Below are 17,453 nucleotides of genomic sequence, written 5' to 3' on the forward strand. Positions count from 1 at the left end.
TCATTCCTCAATGGGCATTGGTTTCCTAAATAAATTCAAGACATTCACACCCAACTAAAAAGATTTAAGTGACGTAACTGGTGACTTAAGCTACAGCACTGTACATATAAGGAGGCAACACATATACCTATGCACGCACACACATATATGCACATACATACACATAAGTGCACACTGAGCAAGTGAAACCTGAACCTATACCCTGAGGTATCAGCACCACCGAGTGGGAGTTTCTTTCTCCTTTCTAGATCTCCTTTTTCCTAAACACCAAGCAAGACAACGGCAAGCTGGAGAAAATCAACGTACTGAAAGGGAAGGAGAGTGAGAAGAGTTGGGCATCTGTGAGGAGGATTTGCTCTGCAGATGGAGCAACAGGTAAGGGGCTAGGAAGTAGCCAGTGCTGCACAGCTGCCTGCAGACAGGAGGGGGCAGAAATATCAGGTGCTGCTCTGCATATCTGCACTTGGCAGGTGTATTCATTAAAAGTAATTATGCCTTTTATCAGGTCAGGCAGTCATTTTATTTTGGCACTTTAGTGTGCTAGAGTTTTGTTCACTTATCAAATATTTATTTAAGAAAACCTCACGGCATATGCAGGTTTTACATGAATTAGCAGCAAAGTAATTCATTTGCGAGGCTTATTCCTTCACCAGGCATGTATTGAAATGGGCTTTGGCATAGTCAGTTAAATGTCTGTAATAGTATATCCCATTTCTACTTTAATTTTCACAGTGCAGCTGAAAGGAAAAGCAGTCACCACTGTTTCCTCATGACGTCCCTTTAATTTAAACTACCAGCTCCAAACTTCCACTCCCTTGGCAGCCCCTGAAAAACTACCTGAGCTCCCTCAAAGAGGCTGCTCAGGAGAGGAGCTGAGAACAAGGTCGGAGGGAAAGCAAAGGCATTCTTTCCATGGAAGGACCCAGGAACAACACTCCACATCCTTTAGTTTTACTAAGTGCAAAAGAAGGATGTCGTCCTGAGCAAAGTGCCTCTTGTGGGGTGCTTCCACTGTAGGCTTGAACTACATTCCCTGATTAAAAGAGGGTCTCGTTGGCAAGGGGAGGACTCTGCAAAGTGTGCAGAAGTCTTGGAGTGACAGTTCTTGTGTGGCAGCACCCTGAGCACTCTTGGCAGGCACACAGGTCCCTCTGCCAGGCAAGGAGTTCGGGTAACTGACTTTCTGTGCCAGGGAAAAGACCTGGCACCCAGTGAGGTAGCCCCTGGGGATGCTGTCACAGGGACCAGGCAGCCCAGCTCATTCTTCAGAGACTCAGTCTCTGAAGCACACAGAAATGAGTGCTTTAAACAAAGGCAGCTCTGCCCACTGCCTCCCTAAAGTCAGGTGTATCCTTACACAAACCGTTCAGCCCTGGTGCAAGCACTGGCAGGGACCCTCAGGACCCAAAACAGCTCTTCTGAAGCAGCAACAGGAGGTTATTTTTTAAATAAAAAAGCAGTCTGCTTAAACAAGCATGAAGACTTCTACCTCTAAGTACATTTTAAGTTGCAACATATTGTTTCAACTACTACAGCATCCCTTTCAAGCCCATGGGTCTTTTAAAAAATGTACAAATAATTTTCATACACATTTTATCAACTTCTAAATGATCATATTAACATTTAATAAAAAAAAAAAAGGAAAACAATCAACCATCAAGCACTTTATTGTATCTAGGATGTAGGCTACAGCCTCTGTTCTGAGAACTAGCTGTGGCTTTTCCAATAAAGATAATTATCTGATCTTCTCTGACAGAGGGATTTTTCACATGGAAGTGAAGAGTACTTGGAAGCAGGCAATGTAACAGTACTGCTTCTGAAGGTGGTTAACCCACCTTACATTAGCAGATCCCACCCTTCCATAGCTTGAACAAACACAGTTACAATGAAAGAGAGTAACACTGGGGGGAGGGGGGCGGGGGACACGACAACACTCGGGGTGTCTCTTCCTGAATCCTCTCCACGAAACTCCGAAAATGCTCTGCTAATCTCAAGCATTAGTAATTCTGGGGAAGTTGTTTAAGCATGACTGTGGATATGTGGAGGAAGAAAGTATTCATGTGTTTACTGGCACAATTATTTCAGTGGAATCTAACTATCAAACAGGTTGTTCTTACCTTAAAAATATTTTAAAATTCCCTCTCATTTGAATATTCATGCAAAAAATGCTAAATACTCTATTTTCAAAGTAATTTGTATGGCACAACACTAGAGTTCAGTTCTCATCTGATTATGGATGATATTAGAGTTTAGATCAGAAGTCTAATTTTTAGACAGCTTATATATCAGGCAAGGTGAGACTCACCCTGGTCTTTACTTCTTCATTTGTTTCAGCCTCTTCATTTTTGGACTCTGAGACTATTCAGAATTAGAAAATTGAGGCAAGAAATTTACAGCACTGTATAATGAAAAGCCACCCCTATGGATGTCTTTTTTTTATGTCTCTTTTAGCATGTCAGACGAAACCCTTTAGTGCAGATTTGACCAGTGACAATACCTGTTTTTACTCCATGAAACATTGGACATACAATTAAACCATTCTCTTAACATGTATTTTACCAGTCACTTTCACAATCACTGATCCATAATGAGCTTTGTTGCTTTGTTGGAAACATTACAGTTGGGTCAATTTCAGAGTTAAACTCAACAAATGGGTTTGTCTTCAGCAATTCTTAGAGATTCCTTAGAAATTAAACAAGACTTACACATCTTCTTTACCTTTTTTTTTAATTGATTTTTTGTAGCTTCAAACCAAAAAAACAGCACAATTTCTAGCCCAATAGATGGACTTCCATGAAGAAGTCGTCTCAATTCCTATGCTGTCCAAAAGAGTGTACCAAAATAACTGAGTTACAAATAGTCACTAATGCTGTATTACCTTACAAGAGGCAACACGTGCATGATACAGAAAATAAGTCTTAGTTACTAATATGTGGCCAATTCTCGTCAACTAAAGGAAAAACTATGTCAGGCCTTACCAGTGTGGCTTCGTTTGTGAACCATGAGCACATTGGGACCGATGCAAATTATCCCACAGATATCACATTTTAGCTTTCCGTTAGGAAGTCGAATGCCTCCAACTCCTGACATAGCCTTGCTGCCTGGGCCATTGTGTGAGCCATTCATTTTCTCTCCTGTAGCATCAAGCATTCGTAAATCCTCTGCACATTCTTCCCCATTCATTTCACAGGCACGCCCATTCTCTTCATCACTATGAGTCTCTATTTTAATATTACCAGCTGAAAAAAAACAATACAGGATGCCACTCAGTTTGTTACAGAACAAATATTGTGGCAAATAAACAATCACATGAAAGGGGTTAACTTCCAAACAGCATGTACAATATATCTGAACAACGAAAGCTATGAACACAACTAAAATTCTATGGGCAATGTGATGAGTTTGTAACACATGTAGCAATGAACAGTGAATATCAGTAAAACAAATACGAGGCATCCAGGTAGCTGGGAACCCAAACAACATGACAGGTTTGTCTGTAGGTCACTTTGAGATTTTTGCATCTATAGATTTCATTTTGACAATTCAGGCTAACTGGAATGAAACTTAAAATGAATCCACTTCACAGGGGTTTGTCAGAAACAATTGTGAAAGTAAGTAATCAAAGACAATGGATGAAAATCAACAGAAAATGCATTAAAGACCCTGATATTCCTTTGAAAGGGACAGCTTTGACAAACTCTTCTCTGATACACCCTGCAACCTCCCACGTGTCCCAGAAGGACGGCATGGATGTGACTGACAAGAGTATCTAACTCAAAATCTTACTGGTAAACAGAAGCCTAAAGGTGTTCACATTTCTGAATACTGCTTGACTGGATACGTTTTAAAAAGTCTACCAATCTAGGCATTTTAATGATTTTTCAGACACTGCATTTTTAATAGAAATCATATGCAAGACAGAATAAGCACATATCATAATAAGCAGTTTTCCCTTAAAACATATGTCCTAAAAAGGGGAATAATATAGTCATATGGAAAAAAAAAATCAATGACCAAACAATGATTTACAAAGATGGCATAACTGGCTAAAGAGAAGTGATTCTGCAAATTTAGTGGACTACAACCCCATACTGCTGTTTTCACCATGGCAAACAGAAGCAAAAGAATTATTTGGCTTGAGCATATTACAAGATTTTCCATAATTTACACACCAATTTTTCTCTTTTAATAATAATAAATAAATAATATAATATAATAATAACAACTAATAAATACACATATTTATGCAAAACAATTATAAGCTCCTTGCCTGACAGGGATTTGGAGAAGGTGGCTTTTGAAGCAGATTTCTATTAAGTTAAAACAACATACATGTGAACAAAGCCAAAAGATCAGACTACTTAAGCTCTTTGGTAGTACATGCAGTACATTATTCAGAAGTGAAATGACACAAACAACAGTCATAAAAATAGGAACTAGATGGAAATGCTCTGTAGTGAGCTGAATTTGCAGTATACTTACTGGAAAAAGATTTGGGAATTATTGCATGAAAGTCCCTAAAGCCTTCCGCCCCGTATGCAGCTGCAATAAAGAAGGCAAACAAGAGGCTGGTTTGTGGTACTGCTAGCAGTAAATATAAAAGAAGATGGCATTATTGCTATCAGATAAATACCTAGGAGAAAGACAGAACTACCATCACAGAAGCAACACAAGTAGTTTAGGATGAAGGAGGAACAGCAGCAGGACAGCTGGCAGGGGGAATCCTGACTTGTCTAGAACAATTCCCATTTGTGAAAATGCCCTTTTCTTCCAAAACAGCCAACAAGTTTTATCATGTTTTCTAAATGCATGTCTCTTGGGTATTCCCCTGGCTAGCATATTAATTCCTGCTGAAGTCAAGAGAAACTTTTGCTAACGTGTCTCAAAAGGGTCAATGCAGCTCCCCACAGTGCAGCTTCCTCAGAATTTATGTTTTGCCAATATGCTCTTTCTTATAAATTCTTGTTTCTAGTCTCTGTTATTATAAAAAGTGAAACTGAATTATTTCCTTCTCACGCCTGCTGGTCTTATGCAATGGAAGAAGAGGGGGTGCAATTTTACATATATATACTTTTGTGTATATTGGCATATTTTTTGTTTATATTTCTAAGGTTTGTCCTCACAATGTATCTACAAAAGAAGTAGTTGCACAAATATACTATACCCTGCATATTATGAGCAGCCACATACAAATTAACATGCCATTGGGCACACTGATGCAGGTAATGATGGAGTTCATTACTTGGTATAAGCAATGATAGGGATATTGATCCAGTCAATCTTCACTAAAGCTCTCTGCAGCTGTGCCCCTGGACTGCTGCAGCCCTACTGCTCAATGAATGTCCCCACGCAGACCAGGCCGGATACCCACATCCATTTGGCAGTGCAGCTCGTGGCAGGAGCTCGGTTCAGGTGAAGAGTTCACTTTGCCAGTGAGAGCTGATGGACAGTGAGGCCACCCAACACACCCTGGGTCCCCACTGAAATCTTACAGGTCTAATTAACAAACAAAATATCTCCATGTTCAAATTTAACACTTCTTGCAAACATGTCTGCTATGTGAAAACTAGTGAAGTGAGCCCCACTGATGCAGGAGACACAACAAGAGAGAGAAATCATTTCAATAAAAATAATAGGGACTTTTATTAAATCTGAATAAGAAATGGGAATGCAGAGTATACTTTCTTTTTCTTTTTTTTTTTTTTTTCCTAGGGACTTATACTGGAAATAACAGTGTTTTCTACTTCTTTTGTGAGAGAGATTCCTGTCCCTCTCCTGCCACAGTGGGGAGGTACAAAGATGTGATACGTACCCGTGAATCATATTTTTCAGATGCACTGATCAAGAACATACTCAGCATTTGTACAGGTTTCTCAAACAGTTACTCAATACAGTCTTTGTAGAAATGATTTCTTTGCACATCTGCATCTATATACACACATGAAGACATTACTTAGTTCTATAATAAATCATGGTAATAATTTCTCACTGGCTCTTCTAAGACCATTAAGAAATTACTCATTAATTAATTTACTTCAATTTGGTTGGAGGTGACCTTAAAAGGCTCTGGATTTTACTTCCTTTGTACACATTATTGCAATTCAGGGGAGTTTAACACAAACCCACTTTTCTGTGCAAGGAGTGTGGAGTGCTTTGGGGTCGCTGAACTGACAGCTCTCCCCCACTGCCTTTTCACCTATTCAGATTGTGGAGAAGTACCCAAAAGCAGGATACTCTTATGCTCTATGATGTTTACTGGAAACTTCACTCAGGATTTTCTGAAGAGCATTTGAAATTTATGTTAAAAAGACTGGTCTACATTCTATGGCTAAAGTTGGTTTATTCAAGTCTTAGAAAAAAAAAGTGATATGTCAAAGGGGGAGGGGGAGATGATATAATTTATCACTGAAGAGCAGCGTAGCTGGCTTCGCACCAGACTCAGGCTAGGACAATCAGGAAGGCAGGATGATATGAGAGGAGACAGAGTCACACTTCCCCAGAAAGAGCTGAGCAATGTGAAGAGGGAAGGGAGGTGTTTTGCAATGAGTGAAAGAGTCAATAGTGAGGAGAAAGGAGAAACCAAACAGACCTCCTGGAAAACTGGACGTAGAGGGTGGCTTTCGAAGGACAGAGAAATAGGCAGCTGGAAAAAAGAGGCATGTGAAGAATTAGTAATTTGTTCTCAATCTGTTGCCAATTTACCTTCTCTTCTAGCTGTGGGACTCCCTCTCAGATGTGAAATCCTTTCAGTTTTGTGAGACTTTTGCACCAGCATAGGTCTAAGTACCTGGGCCAAAATTCCATTTGGAAGGGGGCACTCACCTCCCAAGTCATATTCTTCTTCAGTGGGATTTTTAAAGAGAAAAAAGCATGAGACTTGGCTATCAAAGAAATTTAGAGAGTAACAGAGAAAGAGAAATCACACTGAAGTTTCTGTGGCATTTAAACAACAGAGAGTTCCCTTACTCCCTTTAATTTGTAGTGGGGTTTGACCCTTTACCCTAGTAGGTACTTAACTGTATCTTGTGGCATATATACCTGCCTTTAAGAAGTTATCCTTTAGCCTTCCTTTTAAAATAACCCAGATAAGCTAATTTTAGCTCCATGCAATGTCTTGCTTGTACTTTGTAGCCAACAGCAGAGAAAGATCTCTCTTCAAGTTGCTGCAAATAGTTTGGGTGCATGCAATTTTTTGTTTGAATGGCCCACTTGACAAGCCAGAAGTATTTTGTTGCTGTTAGTTGATGTTTGTTTAAATGGTAGCTTTAAAGTCTGACAAGAGTTCTCATGAAGGCACTTTAACTATTCAAGCAGCAATCATACCTGACTGATATGGACAGTACATTATCACTGTTACAGTGAGAAAAAACTTTTAGCACCATCTTTCTAACAAATGATAGAAAATGTTGCTAAAAAGGCAGAATAAGATGAAAAAAAGCTTATTAGGCCAAAATAAATCACCTCAGCATATTAACATGTGTCAACAAACGCAGAGAGGATCTCTTCTCGTTTACATAGGTACAAAACTCAGAATATTGCCAGCAATTCCACTTGTTATTTCTGATATAAGAAGACATTAACAGCTATTCGGGTTTGTTACAGTGTACCTAAAGTCTAGCACTTGGCTATGGACCCGCAATTCAAACCCTGCCCCTTCCTTTTTACATCGTGGTCATTTACTGTGGTATCAGCTCTGTTTTCAACACCCAAGAGTGCTGCAGCTGGAGGATGCCATTCCCAGAAATACAAGTTGTTTGCCCACAGAATACTTCAGGAGTCATTGTTCACCAGCCTGACTTGACAACAACAAACCCAATTCTTTAACTTAAATTATGTTTCCATTAATAGTATCTTTCCCTTATGAGCTTCTGAAGGGACATGAAGAATCATGTGGAAGCGAAAAAGGACAACAAAAAGTCTGGGTAGAGGAACCATAATTAGTTATGCAGTGGCTTCAGTCTTTTCCAGTATAATTCAAAAGACACAACAGAACGTAGATGGGACTGATCAAACTAACTGGTTTGAGAAAAAGCAGACATTGAGGTGCTCTTAAAATTACTTTTTTGCTCTCTCTACAAATAGCACTGCATCGCCCTATTAATCAAGCATTTGTGGTGCCTCTCTGTGAAAAATGCTGAAAGATAAAGACTTTTCAAAGGGTAACAAAAATAACAGGAAGAAGAGTAGTAGCAGGAACTGCTGGGACACACCTGCAGGTAGAGCAGACTGGTGCTGACGGATAAGGAGATCCTCCCTGCAGGGTCCATGCTGCTTCCTTTGACTCCAAGTGCCAATCAGGTCTTGGCAGCCAATTTCTTCCCTACTCTAATTTTGGCTTTCAATCAAATGTATATTATTCCAGAAACACGGGCGTGCACAGATAAGCTATCTCCCAAGGGACAACTGGTGTGAGGAGCTCCACCCATGCCATCACCCACGACTGCTATTTCTCCCTGCTGCTGGCTGTGGGGAGGTGTCCACCCAGTGTGCCAGCACCAGCGCCCATCAGCATGCACAGCTCATTCTCAGCAGTAAGGAGCAGGGAACTGTGCTTCACTGCATTGCAAAGCACATCAACATGTTTTTTCCAGGGGCTGAAATGAGATCGAACTGTTCAGAATGGAAACAAGTGAACAAAACAACCAACAGAGTATGTTCTCTCTAGGTACAAAAAGTGACTTCTGTTTCATTGTGCAGACTCCCAGTAGCCTCCCGTTAGTTACCTGCAGGAATCCTCTAAAGCACCAGTAAAGACAGACAGAAAGACAAAGACAGATTCAAGTAATGCCCTCAAACATACTTATACACTTGAAGCTAGGTGCCTTTTATATATCTTTCTAAATTTGTGTTTCAGCAGGAAACTATTTGTAACCAAGACAAGGGGCTGATCTAGTTCATATTTCTTGTCTTTGATGTGCTACTTGCTGCTACATTTTGTACTGGATTCAAGTTGTTTTTCCCAAGGACTGATAACTACCTGGCTGCTTGATGTTCAACATCTGAACTACAAGTAAAACTAAGTTTTAAAGGCAAGAGAAAGAGCATTATCAAGAAATGCCATGTTAAACCTGTTTTTCAAGTTTCACATGTATGTGTAACCCATGGTTCCTCTGCTGGAAGTTCTCTATATCTTTTACTGGCTGCATGATGGAGAAGCTAAGGGAACTGCTGCAGACTTGCTGGTAACAGGCTTTATTGACACTTTTCTGCTTTGAGAAGTAAGCTGGGAAGATTTTCACACTGGAGAGAAAAATTTGCTGACAAATGATGGTAAGAACAACAATTCTCATCCTTACAGTCTTTGTCTATTCTGTTTCTATCAGATTTTTTTAACATGGGCATTAAAGGATGAGGAAGTAGCAGAAGGGTCTTTAGTATGAAATTTTTAAAAAGCAAAGTAACCTTAAGTAACAAGGGAAAACACTGAGGTAAAAACACTACCATATATGAAATCATTCTCAGCTCACACAGGTGTATCTGTGTGAATACTCTTGCTTTACATGCTGAGACTGCATTCTCCAGCAACACTACAGGCACAAACATGGTGACATGCTCTTTCCCACACAGCAACAGTTACTCAAGAACAACAGAGCCTCAGACATATGATATTCTAAAATTTTAAGGTATCTCCCTTCTCTAATCCTTCCATAAAGCATGCTTTAGTGAAATTCATGGCTGTTAACCCGTCCTCAACTAATGCAACAAAATTCTATCTAAAGGCAGTTGCATGTGGCAGCTGCAAGGACGTGGGGGGAAGTGTGCACCTGCAAAGAACAGTGTTTTGGAGAAGAGGAATGACTATGCTGAGATTCAACAGGCAGACCAAAGAAGCTCCTCACAGATGGGAGAGACAGCCAGGCTATTCCATGAAGCCATGCTGGAAATTGTCCTCACCTGGGCATTACTGTGGGAATCCCTAAAAAGAGCAAAGGGCTTAAAAAAATACAGAAACTCAATTAAAAAACAGCAACACACTTAAGGTGATCATTACAAATAATTAATGTGAGCTGTCATTAGAGGGGGAATTTCCAGCTTGCCTGATCAAGAGAAAAAGCCTGTGAAATCTGAACACGCAAAGATGGTATTGGCCAGGCCTGTATCAGCTGAAGGCAACAGTTGTTACCCTGCACAAGAAAACTACCACTTGGGATCAGTGAAGTGCCCTTGGTTGTGTAGTTTGGGGAAAGGCAAGGAGATGAACTGTTTTGTCTATTGCTTCAGAGCACCTACATTTGCCCTGCCCTGAACGCAAAGTTAGCCCTTCCATGCAAACTTTACTCTTTACATGTGCCAGTTCAGTGAGCTGCTTGTGTGTCTTTAATTTCATCCCTGGAACAGGGCTCAGGAACAGGCCCTTGCAAGTCCATCCATGTTAACAACTAATGTGCTGTGCCTTTGCTATCAGTGAAACAGCCACAGGGACTTTTCCAGGGACCATTTAGGTACCATGAAGATGCCTTGGGCAACATTTTCACAAGTGTCCATAGCTCCTCAGCTGTCAAAGGGTCAGTAGATCTAAAAGTAGACAAAGCAGCTGTGTTTAGGTTTGGGAAGGTGCCTTTGGATGCCGTGCCAAGGCTGTACGTTGTCAGTCTTCTCTTTTGAGAAGAGTTGAGAGGTTGAAATGGAGAAGAACTTAGCCATTTCAGCACTTGAGAGGGAATACACTACGAAAATTTTATTATCTTGACTACTCTGACAACAAATTGCTGAGCAGAGTCTTCTGTGTCCCCCTCATCAGACACAGGGGAAAAAACCCAGGGATATTGGGTATTTTAAAGTTTATTTTAGAGCAAATCAAATATAGTCATCACTTTATGAGTGATAAAGTAGATGTTCTCCCTCAGGACTGTGCAAGGAAAATTATGCTGAGGTACAGAGCCTGTTTTAGGTCTGTTAACCCTGAGCACCCAGTTATTTTTCTAGATGCTATTGAAGATCTTTCTTTTTGTGTTGTATAAATATTATCCAAGGTTTTGCAATATAAAATGCTGTTTACTTGATTATAGTGTGCTCAATACTCCAGGGAAAGGAAATCCTAATCTACGACTTCTGAGGCAGAGGCATAAATTGCTCGACATAAGTCTCAAAGAAATTCTCTCAATGTGCATATACCTGGTAGCTCCTGAGGAGAAAGATTTCAGGGCAAAATTTATTCTTTTCCACCATATATCCAGACAATGCTTTGCTACAGGGACCTGGAGTACCCTCAGGCAATCAGTCCTCTTGTGTTGAAATGGCAAGAAACTCCAAACGGTGCTGGTAGACTCTCAAGCACTCAGAGATCTGGATCATTCTGAAAGTCTACAAACTCAGATTAGTACACATTTTTAAGAGACTTCTTGTCTTTCTTCATTTCTGACTATTTTTCATGCTTGCTGTTTTCTTGTTTTTACCTCAGGAAAAACAAGCACACCTCCCCTTTCCCAAACAGAATTCAACCTTAGCCATATTAGTGCTATGAGAAGTTATCCCCAACATTGGATGCCTCTACTGTGAGGCATCGAACAACTGCAAGGTGAATAGTGTTGTATTGGGTCTTTGAACACAATGCTAAGAGAAGAACCCAGATTTCACTAGCTTTCTGCAAAAGCTGACTCAAAAATAAGGATAGATTACTAAAAAAACCCTCAGTTTCTCCAAAGGATGTGAAGAAAAATATGACAGAGGTTCAGATTAAAGAATTTTCAATATATAAAAGATATTATATCAGGAACAGCATCCTACCTGAACTTCTTAGCTCTGCTCTGCAAGCATACCTCAACTGTGTTTTGAAACTACTGAATTTAGGAGTCCCTATTCCTGTCCTGAAGTGTATCTCCAAAACCAGAAAGGAACTATGCTGCTGAAGAGAACTCCAAGCTGAAGTTTGGTTGAGTTTCTGGTGCAGGTATCATTATGCGTCCAGAGGAGAAAGACCAACATGGCAATCCGCTCAGGTGCAGCTTCCTCAAACTCTGAACAGTTCCTCAGCAACATCTTAGGCTGGTGAGTGTAAAAGGTGTTTAAAAATTACCTCTCTCTTGAAAGAGTAATCTGATATTTGAAACTCACTGGAAACACAGTCAAGATCACAATCTTCAGACAGTCACAATCATCATGGTAGGTATCACTCACTATCTTACATCAAAATGCAACCGTTTTCTTAACATGGATAGATCAACAAAGCATCCAAGTCAACACGTTGCTGGCAGAGCTTCAAGGGAAAAGGCTTTCAAAATAATAGTTGTTGAACCGAATGGTCTCCAATCGCATCACTTGAATAAATTAGCATAAGGAGCCCAAAACTGACTATTATGAATGTGAGAAACCTACATAACTCAGACCACAGAAATTCTTTCATCAAAGCCTCTATTTCTGGATGAGGTATAGAAGAGAATAACCTAATATGGTCTAACTAGTGTTCAAATACTGCTGAAATTTCTCTAAACTCTTTCACTCATTACAATATGCCTACCAATTACTTTAAGATAAATCTTTAACAGATTTCTACAAAAGCAACTAATATTTTGAGGTTCTCCAACTTCAGAAGCTAATGAAATTAGATTATAAAAAAATAGATCACCCCAGAAAATGCTGATCACTCAGAAATCAGACCACTGTCTCAAGCTCCATATCTGAATCCTGGACATCCAGTCACCTCTGGAGCACCCTCTGTTTAGCATGCATGTGTAGGCAGCCATTTGTTAGCTCCTCACAAACTCTGTTTGACACAACCTGTAAGATGATCAGTAGAGAAGCGGATAACAAAAAGGACATGTATTGCTATATTCTGATTTAAAATCTCAGAGGGGGTTCAGCCATTGTTTTCCCATCTACAGCAGAGGGAGACTATGAAATCCTTGGTCCACTGCAACACCCCACAGGCTGGAAGCAACTATATGGCGGTGGAGAGCAATTCTGAAGTATCTAAATTATCTCAGAGCTTAAGTCTCCTTGACTTTTATTAATATTCTGATTTTTAAGACAAGCTGAGCTTCTCAGGGGGAGGGAAGAGGAGTGGAGAAATAGCAAACACCAAAAATGCTGTGAACTTCAGTCCAGTTGCAGCCATAGCTGAGAAACATCACAGCTTCCCCCTTGTCCAGCTTAACAGGAAACCTTTATCTACTGTTCCTCTAACTCCTTCCACTAACACACAGCAGTCTGGACATATTACCCATTTCCTCTCAACCCTCAGTTGTTTATCTCCTTAGCATCTGTTATGGCCTAGAAGTTTAGAGCAACGCTGACACCAGTTGCTATGATGTAAATTTAAATCAGTCAAGTTGAAAGGCTTCTAGGGACCTCAGACATCAATAAAAAAAAATGGGGAGAGAAAGAAGGAGAGAAAGAGAAGAGAGGAGAGGCGATTCATCCCTAAGTAATGGGTGTCCTAGGAAGCAGCTGGAGCAAACTTCCCAGGAGTGACTTTTTCCAGCTGCCTGATATCTCAAGAAAGCTACAGCATCTTCTCATTTTTATCCAGGTCACACTCCAAAGGTTTACTTCACATCCAGAAATGGGCCCTGAGAATAATTTCTCCTTTGAGGTTCCATTATTTGTTTGTTTGTTGTTTTGAAAGGACAATGTTATGAACTGTGCACAATACAGGTGTAGAATCTGCTCAGTTTTCACATCTCTACAGACAAGTTCAGAAATGCGTCATGGCTATATCTCATCTTTCGCAGTACTATTGTGGGAGACCCTTGACTGGCACTACCTGCATCTCTCCTTTGTGTTCAAGGACACAGTGATGGTTCAGTTTGGGATTATCTTTAACTACGTGGAAAGCCATTATCTCAAGTTACCGAGCTGGAAACTTTCTGATTTTTTTGCCATTTCTCTTCCCTATTTTTAAATCTCTCCCTTCCTTCACTCAGCCTCCTACTCCTGCCTCTCCACCCTGACCTGCTTCTTTGCACTCCTGGAGGTGAAACCAAAGAGCTGCAGTTGTGACACTGCAGTTTGTGTGTCACATTGTAACATTTCCACATCCTCCTCACTCTGTTGTAAAAGTACTTTAAGAGGAAGAAAGGCAAATAATGAAATATAGGAAAGCAGGAAAAGAGGAAGCAGCCAAGAGACAGAAGCCCAACTGAAATGCTAAGAATTATGGAGAAGTGACAGAAAGGGAAGCACAGACCAGGAATTATACTTAGTGGCTTTTTAAAAAAAATTTAAAACTAGAAAAAATATAGAGACTTGGCCTTTTTGCCTCTGCAGTAATCTTTCAGATTGCTATTCCTGTCTGATTTTCACTCATTTCATGTGTATTCCCTTTCCTGCCTACTTTAAGACAGTTACCAAACTGTCCTGCTCTATGTGCAGCTGGACTCCTCCAAACCTGAACTAACCACCAGCCCATTCCTTATCTTCATATCAACCAAGAGAAGGGACTCCTCAAATAACTCTCTGAAAGAAAAGAGGGAGGTCAAACATGAAGAAAAGGCTTCCAAATGCTTAGCCTCAGGGTGAGAAGGCGGATTAAGCAATGGTCTTTTTTGCTGGAGGCAGCTGTGGAGAACAGGGATGGAAGAGTACAGAAGGAAATTGGCTAAAGCAGAGCAGGGATTGCCTAACTGGGCAATCCTGCCTGGCTGGCAGTGGATGAAGCAGACAGCTTAGGAAGTCCTTCCACTGAGATCATGTACCGTTCTGTCCCGCTTGTTCAGAATGAAACTTGGCTGGAGCAGAAGGCGTTTGAGATTCACATGAAAAATTTTCTCTTCTCCATTTTCAGGCAAAGGAGATACAAAGCAGAACATGAACCTCTTCAAGAACACCAGCTTTTTACACTCTTCCATTTCTCAGGGACTTTTCACCAAGAATTTGTCTGATAAAGGGCTGGGTAGAAAGCACAAACTTGAGAAATGACCCTCTATAAATATCACAACACTAACAGTTATGCGTCCCTTTTGAGTCAAGCGCCAGTTTTTATCTTATCTGGTGGCTAACTGAATTTTGTAGTTTCTCAGGAAGATAGTGGTGAAATCCTGCACGTAGATGAAGACAGGAGTGTTACACAAAGGTGTACTGTGGTATATTTATTTTTCATCACTGCATGAAAGCTATCTTGTTGGAAGAACACTCAAAACCATTTGTGGCTATTCCCCCACAAAGGAGGCTGTTAGGATGTGATAAGAAATGGGCATTAGTAAGGCTTCACTTTCTTTGAAATACTCTTGCACTGAGAATATCAACAGTTTCAGCTATTTTCCCTACCATTTATCTCTGAATTAAAAAGTATCTTCTGGGTCACATGATCAGCGTTTTGTTCTGCAGCTAAAATGAATGTGTGGGACAGAGGAGAGGTGACGCTACATGTGTAGGAAGGAGTTAGCAGCTTCCTCTCACGAATAGCAACAGTTCTTGAGATGGAATGACTGTTGGAGGCCTCCACTGAATGTCCCACCCCACAGCTCTGATTGCTCTTCCACTTCCCTACCGATACAGCACCAATACCTCTAGTTTACAAGGGCAGAGTTTATACACTGCATTATTCTTCTAAAGATGGCAGGGTGACCAAACTGTGTGCTACCCAGTACATGTTTGTAAGAGGAACTATGACCATTATGATGGTTTTGTCTAGGTTGTCATATCCTACCTGGTACAGAGATGGGTTGGTGTATATTTCAGGTTTGAGGGGCATTACCTGCCTTCTTCTGGCTTTACTAGTTCTGGTCTGGTTTTCACTTCAGTGGAGCCCCTCTTGATGTAGTTTAGCATTTCAAAAGACAAAAACCAGCCATGAAGAAGTTCAAGAAATAATGTTTTGTCAAATCAAATGAGTACTGCAAGAGAGAAATTAGATACGGATGTTCTCCACAGCAAATGAATGCAATTTTTCTATTTGACTTTAGATGAGAAATGTCAAGCAAAAGAGGCAGAAATAGGATAATCTTCTATCAAGCCAGTCATAATGTTACTTACTGTTAAACCAGAACAGTTGGAAACAGCTAAGCATTTGCCTCCACTGCAACCCTAGCCATAAGGAAAGGCACAAGTAGTTTGGTCAAGGAGCAATACCACAAGGGGAATTTTTTGCTGATGTAAATTTGGAAAAAAGAGAACATTAAATAGGAATACAAATGGGTAATACTCGATCCAGTCCTATTCTCAGTTTCTCAGCAATTATGAATAGTACTTATCCTTTAATAATTCTTGGTCTCACAAAGAGTAACCTTCTGCTTCAGCCTACAGAGAATTTGATAACAAACAGAACTTTATGACCTCAAAGAGGCATAAGGCACTGGATGCAGACTGAGGAAATCTAGGTTTAATTCCTAGCTCAGTCACAGACTTCCTGTGTGGCCATGGGAAAGATGCTTAATCCATCATGTGCCCTTACTTCCTTATCTGCACATTTTTCAATTCTTTTTTAACAGGGATAAGACTTTTTTTCTTTTTTTTTTTTTTTCCTTTTTTCTAATGGGGGACCCAAAAGCCATTTTGCTGGTCAGAGTGATTCTTATATTCAGGTAAATGCCTCTCAAGTGTTCTAACACATAAGGCTGAAATCTGTCCATGCACTGGTCACCTTCCTGGCATGTGTCCCACAGAAGGTGACTAGGGACCATGGAGCAGCAGTTGTCCAAAAGGTTGTATCACTTAAGTATTTAGGAAAATGCTTCCCACAGGCTGTGATGTGTCCTCCAGAATTATACAAAGGTAGAATTATTGTCCAGCCTAATAAACCTTGGTTACACCCATAAAATACTGGATATCAAATGTTTGGAACCCTCAGCCAGTTCTCCCTTATCCAGGATTGCTCAAGGTCAAAAGTAGACTTTTCTTCCTCAGACTCATGATGCAGAAGCAGGAAAGAAATGATCTTTTTCCTCAGCTGGCCTTTTCCCATGCTACCACTCTGTTCCAAGAGAGACGTAAAAATCCCAAAGGCAACTACTTCAAGAAAAAAGAAAGCATAAGCTGTTTAATATCCAAACAGTTTTTAATTTCCCCACACACTGAAGCCAGTATGGTATAAGTTATAAGTAGTCTGAGAAAGAAAAGAAGAAAGGCGCTCAGCCTGTACCTTTTATGTGGGAAATGACCTAAAACTGAAAACTCTGTCATCTCCAGTTCAGCTGCATAGTGCTTCTCATACATGTTCAGTTATGAGATGTGAAATGTCACTTCAGAACCAAATTGCTACAGTGTTTTTCTAAAATCTTCACAAACATCTCAGCATAAAGAAAAGCCTGGACAAGAGTATGGATTTGACACCCTGACATTTGGGCTTATCTCCCCAGTTTATCCTCAGCTACTCAGCCTATCAGGACTAGCCTCACTCACTTCTCTGTCACACCAGCACTGGGCTGGAATTTCACTCATTGCACTTGCACAACCCAGGACTCCTCCCTGTAAAAATGAGGCACAGAGCTGGAAATTAGCTCTCCCCTTTTTCCAAAACTCCAAGCGATACAGTGAATTGCTTCTCTGTACTAAAATCTAGACTAATTAGAAGTCAG

General features: G+C 40.4%; 1 protein-coding gene across 11 annotated transcripts in view; it reads right to left on the reverse strand.

Moving 5' to 3' along the window:
- The window catches only part of IKZF1 (IKAROS family zinc finger 1), a 111,559-nt gene that overhangs the window by 15,189 nt on the left and 78,917 nt on the right, over window positions 1-17,453 (reverse strand). For 9 of the 11 annotated variants that reach the window (XM_032707334.1, XM_032707309.1, XM_032707292.1 and 6 more), the window contains 2 exons: window positions 4,483-4,542; window positions 2,979-3,239 (listed from right to left, as the gene is read on the reverse strand). In XM_032707334.1, coding sequence (XP_032563225.1) covers window positions 2,979-3,239; window positions 4,483-4,542 — 321 coding nt within the window. Of the gene's footprint in view, window positions 1-2,978; window positions 3,240-4,482; window positions 4,543-6,589; window positions 6,644-17,453 lie in introns of all 11 variants that reach the window. The other 2 variants (XM_032707361.1, XM_032707301.1) reach the window with 2 other exon arrangements.

This window comes from Chiroxiphia lanceolata, chromosome 1 (assembly GCF_009829145.1).
Source record: "Chiroxiphia lanceolata isolate bChiLan1 chromosome 1, bChiLan1.pri, whole genome shotgun sequence".
Classification (NCBI taxonomy): Eukaryota; Metazoa; Chordata; class Aves; order Passeriformes; family Pipridae; genus Chiroxiphia; species Chiroxiphia lanceolata.